General features: G+C 47.8%; 1 protein-coding gene across 1 annotated transcript; it reads left to right on the forward strand.

Annotated features, from left to right (window-relative positions):
• The first annotated feature begins 1,203 nt into the window (after positions 1-1,203).
• On the forward strand, positions 1,204-10,713 carry LOC122625850 (homeobox protein aristaless). The gene is made up of 5 exons (XM_043805882.1): positions 1,204-1,406; positions 7,786-8,169; positions 9,001-9,046; positions 9,636-9,904; positions 10,075-10,713. Exons 2-5 carry the CDS (start codon positions 7,826-7,828, stop codon positions 10,646-10,648), a joined length of 1,233 nt encoding a protein of 410 aa, XP_043661817.1. The 5' UTR covers positions 1,204-1,406; positions 7,786-7,825; the 3' UTR covers positions 10,649-10,713.

Here is a 10,713-nt window from a genome sequence, read left to right on the forward strand (position 1 = left end):
TAAGGCCCGCTTATATCAAGCCTAATGAAGTGGTTATCAAGGAATGGAATCTGTTGGGTCTGCTCGGAAATGGCCAGAGCTGGGTTGAGTGCAGTGCTTCATCTTGGACGGAAAGCAGCTTTCATTGGATTTCATTAAGCTACAGGCTACAATGACATGATGCCAAGTGATGTGATACACAATCTTCAGAAGATCACGTAACATTTCACTGAATCCATATATACTTATTTAAAAGCTATCAATGTCTTCCATTCAAATTTGTACTTGAGTCATCGCTCATTAACCCTTTGCCCAAGTTATTGCCCTTACCCGCTGGCCAGCCCAACTGCGAAGGGTAAGCAAAACAGTCTACAGCCCGACAATCATCCAATAAAGCCAACAAAGTCATTAACGAGGCCCTTAACACTACCAAAACGGTTTATATGGCCCATACGCTCTATGAGTCCCCTCCCCAATACACGCAACTCTCTTTTTTACCCACATGTCTTGGCTGAATTATTTAATTTATGAGCCGCAACAACTGCAAATGCATCTATGGCAACCGGAGGAGAAGAGGAAAACGCGTTGAGCTGGGGGGCAAATAAATTTCCATTTTGCTAATCAAATTTATTGCACTCTGTGCGCGGCTTATTCAATTACGCCCAATCAAAGGGGCGCGAGAGAGAGGGCCATGCGGAGCGACAGAGAGCGGTAGAGAGCACCTCCGCCATTATTGCGCTCCCTCGAATGCCGCCTTCCCATAGGCCGAATCGCCAGCAGGAGGCGGAGTCCGCCGCCCGGCCACCTGCCGCCTCACCTACGACACCTGCGACGATCGATCGACACGCTCCGATCGCATCGCTCCCTCTCGCTCTGCGCACTAGGAAGCACTGGAAACGCTGGGAGGCCAGAAAACCACTCTCGCAACATCGGAAAACAACAACTCCAACCGGTTGTTGTCGTCGCCTCAGACCCACCAGACTTTTCACCTGCGCGCCAACTGCTCACCGTGTAGTTTGCTGCCGGCTCTGGAACAGCCCGGTCATCACGTCGCGTTCGGTTCCGTTCTGTTTCGATTCCGACTCCGATTCCGATTCCGCTTTCAATTCCAATTCCGATTCGTATAGTCGAGCTGGGGATATATCGTTGTTTCCGGGCAAGAGTGCGGTCCATTGTGGAAGTGTCGGCATCCTGCTCCTAGTAAGGAGCTGTTCACATCATAGTTACACCGCGATCAAAGTGGACACTTGGAACTCGGTATCTGCTTGTTTGGCGAAGTGGACAAAAGACCGTCGGCAAAAGTTACTGTTGGTGTGTGAGCTACTGGGCTCATTAGTCTTAACCGGCAAATTCAGAAGGCGATTCAGAGGGCGAAACACTCGCAAGACCATCCCTACAACATCCGGCGATTAAGGAGGAGAAGGAAGGTTAGTCTGAAATATTTTATTGAAAATATATGTAGCACTCTTTGGGACAGAACAGAACGAGGATTTCTTACATAAAGATCGTGTATTAAACAGTGTAGAGCGGTATCCTAGTTAGTGTTCCTCATTATTTCTTTAGCACCAACTTGTATGCATTCCGTAATTATATATAACCATCTTTCTCTTTAGTATCTAATGTTTTTGCCTTTTAATAAGGTTGTTTATACAAATCTTGTTTTAGCCTTTAAGGAAACATATTTCCTAAACCCTTTTTCGTCACTTCCGAATCCGCAGACCACATACATTTATTCACACCCTGCGAATAACCTACTTCTCAGCATGATAGACAAATATTACAAGTATGAGCCATAAATGTATTTCATAATTCCCCTGTCTAATCATCCCAATCCCAATCTGCGTGAAGAGGGGAAAACAAAGCGTATGACGAAAAATAAATATCATTAAATTTGATTAATTCCTCACCTGGACATATCAAATCAGACAAATATCAAGCCAAATCGTATCATCGCTGTAGAAAAGAACTTTATTAACTCAATTCTGAGGGGCGAAGATTTCGCCTTCGCCTGAGCTGATAGTTCGATAAGTTTATCGCTGATTGGTTTTAATTAAACACCATTAAAGAGTACAAATTGTCAGCGGTGCAGTCAGCGCCAATAAATCACGTTTTGTCTAGCTGATGTCTTTCCCTTCTCGAGGGGGTTTTGGTCGAAAGTTGGGGGCATAGTCTTATGCTTGTCCCCTGTGTACCTCAGTGTACCTACAGAATAAATGAAATTAACCAGCCACTCCTATCACCCGCCGATAATCTTGTCAAAAGCCACTGACCACCGACCACTTAGCTGCCTGACGCGTACGAGGGCCCCGAGCTTATAGTCTATATCGAAAATAACACAAATATGGACAGATATGTGGGTGCAGATAGAGCGAAGGAAAACCGGGACCCTCTTTCCTGGTGATAATCGGGCACTTGGCCAACTGATTTAATTAATACGTATAACGCATGTGACTTGTCAGCACAAGTCTAAACGAATCGGTGACGCAAGTTGGTCGCAGTGTATTTGTATCTGTATCTGTATCTCTGAGGTAGCATCTTTCCCAATAGATAATACCGAAGAGATCCGATAAGATTGTCTCGTACTTGGGACAGCGTAAAATTAAAATATGTTCTCCATCGAAATGCAGTTCAATTCAATTAAGGCTACAAACAATTAAAACTTGTTGCCAGATACCTCAGATACTGTCTCGGTTTTGGTATCTGGTAGATATACACCCGAATTTTTGGCAGCTATCTGAACACGAACTCTGATTTGATTTGATTTGAATCGCTGTTGCTCGATTGCTCGACAGCTCCCAATTTGGGGCGCTGTCTTTTGAAGGGCTGGTGCTTGATTGGTGATGGCAACACACCCCCGGAGAGCAATCTCCTCCAGCGGGAAGATGGCGCCAGGGCCCTCTGAGATGTGCTTCATTAATTCCTGGCCCCGACCCCTCGCTAAATGGAACATGCAAACATGAGAAATTAACGTCGTCGTCCACAAATTGCCCACCGTCTGCCTCGGATTCGCTTATCAAACCACACAAGACAATGACAAAGGGCAGGGCGGAACGGTCGCAGATGGAGATGGAGATGGCGTCGGGCAACAGTTGTCCAATCCCCACATTCCCACATCCCCACGTCTCCACATCACCGATCCCCTTTCGATCCCACTTTATAGCTCCTCACTGCGACTGCTGTTCTTAACATGCATTTTATGAGTAATTGGCCCCGCATCAACATCACCAACACGGGCTAAGCTTGTAGCTACAGCATCGCCATTCACCATCACCACCACCATCACCATCATCCACCTCTTGGTCTTCTGTGTGGGTCTCGAGTGGCTGATCCTGGCTCTGAGTCACAACTTGAACTTGCGTCTACCTTTGGACTACCGTCCCGGCACTCTGATCCATTAGGTTGGGCACGGGGTAATGTTTGCTACCTGGGAGCGAATCTCGAATGCCCTTGGACATCTGAAATGCAGTCGTCAATAAATATTTAGCACAAAGTCTACTGCCAATTCAGTACTTAAAAATATTATTATGTTGAACTAATAGATAACCAGAACTTTAAAGAGTACAGTAAATTGTTGGCATACCAAAGATTATATAGGAAAGTTCATCAACAATTTCGTTGACCAACCTTTTTCACCTGGCGCAGGGGAAGGGTACCAGACGGGTCGTTGCAACTCCGTCTGATAGGCAGTAAATTGAATTAAGATTGTGGAAGAGAACAACAAATGAGGCAGCAACTTCGACACAGGATATGAATAAACTAATTATAATTGGGAGTGTGTGCATTAGAGGTCCATAACGTACACCCCAGAACAAGAGGTACAGAAACAGAAACAGACGATGATGACGGCGCCTGGCCAACACCGAGAATGCCGCCTTATCGCACCTGGTCCAAAAGACGGCGCCAAGAAACAAACAACCCAACAACTGGAAGGCGAGTGGAGGGCTCAGGTGCAGCTTAAATGGGATAAACACTACGGACTCAGCTCGAATCGACCCAGCTCAGCTCAGCTGCTTGTGATATTAGTTTAAAATATTTCTGGGGACCTACGAAAGTTCCAAACCTGGAACGTCCCTGGCCAATCCATCAACTTCTCGGCGGGACCACACACTGGTATCGGGAACAATCAGTGAGCTTTCGCTCGGGGCCAAAAGTTAAGCCACCCAAAATGCTTGCCATTATCGAGGAACCGGAGGCGAAATTACAATGCCGATCATCAAAGTGTGACTAAAGTGGTTTAGCCTAATGTAAACCCATAAATAAGCAGTCCAGATACTGGCCAGACTGGGCACTGGGCACTGGCTGGAAACTGGAGTCCGATCAAGTCTGATCAATAAAGTCTGGAGAGTGGAGGACCGAGACGGAGGCGCATTAACGAAATGCCAGAAAAGAGCTTCTGTTTGCTGTTCTACCTGATGCCGTCCCTCTGGCCCGGCTTTTAATGAAATATGCCAGCACAACAGTCCCCAGACACCGAGAATCGAGGATCGGGGATCGAGGACAGAGGATCGGGCATTGCATCGGGAAGATCGGGAGCTGAGGGAGCTAAAACACAAAAGTGCAACCATAAAAACGACACCAAACATGAAGGAGCCCACTGAAGGCTGAAGGCTGCACGAGAAGAGAAGCGAAGAGCTGGCCAGCGCTGAGTTGTGGAAGGAGCAGCCAGGCAGGGCAGGAACATTGATGCTTATCGAGATGACAGAAGTGACGACAACGGACGCCGGACAACGGACACCGGACAACGGACACCGGACAACGGACAGTGGGCCAGCACAGGGGATGGATACATCGGCTGGACAAGCGAATAGATGTAGCTTCATACACTTGCTTCGCATCACGAATTAATTTCTTCATTTCCCATATGCGTGTACTGAGAGAAAGCCGCTTGATGAGGATGCATTTATTAGCTACGAGTGAAGCCTCATTAAGCCACGACTTTTTTTCCAGTGACTTTATGACGGCGCTGGGCTAGGAAACCCACACAGCCTACAATGTTGCTCTTAAATATTTCCCCAGACACTAATGGAGCTTATCTCTAAACGGAACAAGCAACCGCAAACAAGTTGCCAGACTCGGACTCAAACTCGGACACAAACTCGGACACAAACTCGGACTCGGACACAACTCCAAAGCCCAGACTTTGACTGAGATTCGGAATGGGACTTGGTCGGCTGGCCAAGGTTTGACTGGCGCTTGGCCTGATTAGCATGCAGGGCCTAAGAGGGCCAAGACGCCGAGCGGTTGTGTCAAAATGTTAGCCACGAAATCGCCCCCATCAGAAGTTCTCATCCACCCATTCCATCCCAACACATCCCAACCCAACCCATCCGAGTCGCAGGCTTCCTGGAGTGGCTGGCTATCTGGTTTTGGGCAGAGCAAGTGCAGCGTTAACTTGATTAGTTGCTGACCAGCCAGTGACTTAAACTAAATGAAGCCATGCGACCAGCGCAGCCAACGCAACCAAACCAAATCGGTAGGCAGACGTCAAAAACTTGACAGTTTGCAGCGAAGTCACTGCCTTTTAATTACCCAGCGAACCGTCAATCAGCGGAGGATTCCTATTCCTGCTGCTCCGATTGCCTGGGCCATAATAAAGTCGTAACGCGGATACAATTATAAGGCGGCTCCACAACAAAGCCGAACGGCACACATTCCCCACATAGCTCCAAAGTGCTCAACGGTTCCCATTCGCAGTGGCACTCGCATTCGCATTCACATGCAATGAATTAATCAGTGCGCTGATCTTGTACTGTAATGAAGTCGGGGGGGAAATCGCAACTAGTTACTAGTAGCATAATTGCAAATTCGTACAACTAATTTAATAATTTGCTGTCCGCAAATTAAGTTTGTCAGCTGTCAATGCGCGGAATTCGTTGACAACATTGAAAACTGACAGGGCAACTCATAACCGAAGTTATGATCGAGCCCAGGAATGAGTTATGAACTGGAGTTTGCTGACGCTGACGAGGAAGATTCATGCGACATGCCTGGGCGAGGTGAAGAAAGATGCCACTCAAGGTGAACCTTCCAATGCCAGGGAAGTTTAAGTGCACTTAAACAATACTTTGGTAAAAAAAAAACAGAAATTATTAAACCAAATTCAACTAGTTATCATCTTCAATCGACTTCAATTCGAAATTTTCAAACTTTTAAGTTTTTGAAGACCAAGATTCAGTATATATTTTGCAGTGCATGTCTCTCGTCTGTGACTTCGCTCGTTTGCCAGTTGCAACTTCATTCCGCGCAAGAATGCAACTAAATCAATCACCGCCACACTAATTTGCCATTTAACAAGGTATTTGGACAATTTTGATATATGTAGAGATGTCAACAGAAGCGGCGGCCATCAATCAAGTGGAGTTTTGGGCATGGACCACGGTCCGGACTCCGGACTGCGGACTCCGGAGGTAAGGCCCTGATTTTTGAAGTTCAGCGATTGAAACAGAAGGGGAAGGTTACAAGCCGAGCCTAACCACTTAGTTGTCATTTAAAGACGTCGTATATTAATTAGCCAAACATGGAATTACCAAGCCAAGCTCAAACTTCGGGAGCTGTTCGAGAAGAGAGAGAAACCCAGACTCGGGCTCAGGCCCAGGCCCAGCTAGCACCTGATATTAATTTGATCTGATAGAAGCCACATGGACAGGGGTCTCGCAGCGACCACAGCACAGCACAGCACAGCCGTTGAGTTGATGATGATGAAAATGAAGTTGCCGCCCAATTTAATTAAAATTCCAAACGATCTGCACATGAAGGCTGCCGTTGCCTGCCAGCAAAATGAGCCCAACTCAGCGCCCGATGAGACGAGACGTGTTGATGGAAGAGATCAGCTGGCGGACAGCCCCATGCGGTGGCCATCGATTTGCATTGAGGCAAGTTCGTCGGCAGCTGCAACCGGGCAGCATAAACCTCAGTCCGCAGATGAATCTGTAAGCGAGGCGGAGGCCATGACCACAAGGCACGCTTCCAAACCGCAGAAGTCGCAGCGCCCAGTAGACTGGCCAACGCATAAAATAGGCACTCGGCTGTGAGAGATTACTAAAAAGCACTAAACTAGAAAACGCTCCTGGAGCTTCTGGATTAGAAAGCAATAAATCAACACGTTATATTTGCAATAGAAGAGAAGCTACAAATATTTATTGGCTGAGGTTATCTGCAGGCTACCAAAATGAAATGTATCATGTTATTTATTTTTTGCTGTAATCCTCTTTCGCAATACGCCAAAACTTTCTAAAAGAGCTGATTTCGTCTGATCAGAACTGAACTTTCGAGGGTTCCATTTGCCCTTACCAAACCCTGTTGGCCAGTGTAACCACGGCTACCCTCAACTGGCGAGTCCCGACCCAAGCGATGACTTGGTCATGGCTAGATGGCAAATTACGGAAATTGGCATAATAAAGTGCACGATAATTGCACGTTTAATGTTTATTGAATTACGAGCTTCTAATGCGCGGCTAACTCGATATCGCTGCCCCTTTTCTTATATGTAGAGAAAAAACCAAATGACCACATCAAAATATGGAATATATTTCCTTTTAAATTATTTTTTATTGATTTTTAACTTTTGCAATTATAGCTGCAGCAGGTTTAATAATTAAGTCATTATGAACTGAATATTTATGATGAAATAAAGAGCCATCTACTTTAATTAGCTAAATAATTTATGAAACAGTAACAACTATATTATTATTCAATAAATCCAAGTTGAGAACAAATTTACCTAACGTGTGCTTAAGTAACTAAGAACAAGTTCTTATTTTATGGAATTTTTAATTTGTAACTAACCGGCTATTTATCTCCGTGTAGCCGCTGTCTTCGAGCTCGGACTGGATCGCCCTCCTGGATTATGGGCATATCGGAGGAAATCAAGCTGGAGGAACTACCGCAAGAAGCCAAGCTAGCGCACCCGGATGCCGTAGTGCTGGTGGACCGTGCACCAGGATCGTCCGCCGGCGCAGCGCTCGCGGTTTCGATGTCGGTCTCGGGCGGAGCGCCCAGTGGGGCAAGTGGAGCAAGTGGGGCAAGTGGCGGCACCAACAGCCCCGTGTCGGATGGGAACAGCGACTGCGAGGCGGACGAGTACGCCCCGAAGCGGAAGCAGCGGCGCTATCGCACAACCTTCACCAGCTTTCAGCTGGAGGAGCTGGAGAAGGCCTTCTCGCGGACCCATTATCCCGACGTGTTTACGAGGTGAGTAACATATGACGAAATGCGATAAGAGCACCGAACGGACAAAATGACAAAATGACAAAATGAGTGCCCCAGAAGAAGAGAAATTTGCATAAATCGCTCATCGAGGCGCGACAAAGGCTGGAAAGTTGATTCTCGCTTTTACGATACCAATCCAATACGAATATGGGAAACGATCGGGTGATAATAATAATGCTCATAACGACGCGACCCCCTGAGTGGATCGATCGATCTTATTTGGAGCAGCCGTTTGTTTATACGCCTCTGGCTGGGACTCCTCCTGAGCTAGTCGAAATAAAATCTGGCCCTAAGAAACTCTAACGATCGCAATTAGCATGCAGCAATGTGGCTGAAAGACAGCCACAGTAATTGCCATAAATTTAAAGTCGGGCACTTTGGCAGTCGAGGAGCCAAAGTGAGCGCTAATTGAGACCGCACGAAGCTGGGAAGCTGAAACTCGAGCAAAAACCGAAATAAAAAGTGAGCTTGCAGTTTACAGCTTACAGCTTACAGCTTACAATGTCAATCGCAGCCACAATTAGATCAACTTTTTGCCGTGTCGCTGGCAGTTTCCAATTCATTAGGCTGCGGCTCATTTAAATGCAGCAATTAATTAAGCCAATAAATCAGTTCGACAATGATCTCTGAATAAGCTGCCATTACTTTGGAACATGGAACGAGCGGCAAAGGAGTTGAGCTTAGGTCAGCGATTTAAGCAACGTCTTTCTGGCAATAAAATTGGTTAGCTGAACATTTAGCATTAGGCGCATAGAAAGACTGTTTGCCTGCCCCACATCCTTTAACCAAGGTTTCTCATTCATTTTCTTGCAGAGAGGAGCTGGCGATGAAAATTGGATTAACCGAGGCGCGCATTCAGGTAAGCATTTGGCTAAGAGGAAAGGGGGAAAATTCAGGGCTCGAGGCTGCGCAGATTTGCGGTTAATTCGCGTGGCCCACGTGCACCCAACAATGTTGAAAATTGAAAAATAATGGAGCATGTCGCTACTAATGAAATCGAGACGGGACTAGACGGACAGCCAGCGGAGATCCGTGGCTGGAGAAATTCATTTAATTCCATTTTAGTGCCAGTCATTACATGCCCGGTCATTTTATGGTCGGAAAGTCGCCGCTTCCTTTTAATTACTGCTCATGCTAAACAACATTATTTGCCTACATCCACATCCACATCCATTGCTGCTCGGGGAGTAGGGACTCCGCTGCAGCTCCTAATCCGAGTGCAATCAGCAGCGGGCTTCTCGGGAAGGACTCCGTATTCAGATTGTTATGTTAAAAACTAATTAAAGGGGCGTTTTCAATAACAACGCCCATTAATTGGCTGCCTCGTGTTCGGAGTACACATGAACAGGATGGCTCAGGATGGCCCAGGATGGCCTGGAGCTGATGCAGATACAGTAGCCTGCTTGCGGCACATAACTCATAAATCCCATTCCTCTCCGACTTTCCAGGTTTGGTTTCAAAATCGGCGCGCCAAGTGGCGCAAGCAGGAGAAGGTGGGCCCCCAGTCGCATCCGTATAATCCCTACCTGCCCAGCGGCGCCGCCACCATGCAGACGGTAGTCGGGGCCGCCCTGCCGCCCAATCCCTTCACCCACCTGGGCTTCCAGCTGCGCAAGCCCTTCGACGCCCAACACGCCGCCAACCTCGCCGCCTTCCGCTACCCGCACCTCTCCGCGGCGCCCATGATTCCGTCGGGCTACTTCAACCAATTCCAGAGGTGAGTAATCAGTCGATGCTACTTTGTTAGGGCGAAGGCCGTGTAGGAAAGTAGTTAAAACTGTTATTTAAATAAGCTCTTAACTTGTTTTAAAAGCCCCAAGTATTTGCTGAAACCAAAGAGGGCTATGTATTATACATTATTTATAATCTATTCTCCATTATTTGTAGGGCTCCTCCCCATATGTTGCCTCATGGAATGGCGGGTATGTACTCACCCTCGAGCTCCTTTCAATCCCTGCTGGCCAACATGACGGCCGTTCCGCGAGGTCCGCCACTTGGAAAGCCGCCCGCCCTGCTGGTGGGATCTCCAGATCTGCATTCGCCCAACCACATGCTCGCCTCACCGCCCACATCGCCCGCCTCCGGGCACGCCTCCCAGCACCAGCAGCACCCAGCCGCTCACCCACCGCCGCCTCAGGCGCCTCCTCATATGCCAGTTGGAGTCCAGACTGCTCAGCTCTCGCCCCAACAGCTGGTTGGGATCGCCTTGACCCAACAGGCCTCGAGTCTGTCGCCCACCCAGACCTCCCCGGTGGCCCTGACTTTGTCGCACTCTCCCCAACGCCAGCTGCCTCCACCACCTCCATCGCACCAGCCTCCGCCGCCAGCTCCCAGAGCTGCCACGCCACCGGAGGACAGGCGCACCTCCTCCATTGCCGCACTGCGTCTGAAGGCCAGGGAGCACGAGCTGAAGCTGGAACTGTTGCGTCAGAATGGACATGGAAACGATGTGGTCAGCTAGCTGGAAGAGCAATTTATGTTCAAGGATGATATGGATGATACGACGGTCAGTGAGGATACCCCAAA

The sequence above is a fragment of the Drosophila teissieri genome, chromosome 2L, assembly GCF_016746235.2.
Source record: "Drosophila teissieri strain GT53w chromosome 2L, Prin_Dtei_1.1, whole genome shotgun sequence".
NCBI classification, from domain to species: domain Eukaryota; kingdom Metazoa; phylum Arthropoda; class Insecta; order Diptera; family Drosophilidae; genus Drosophila; species Drosophila teissieri.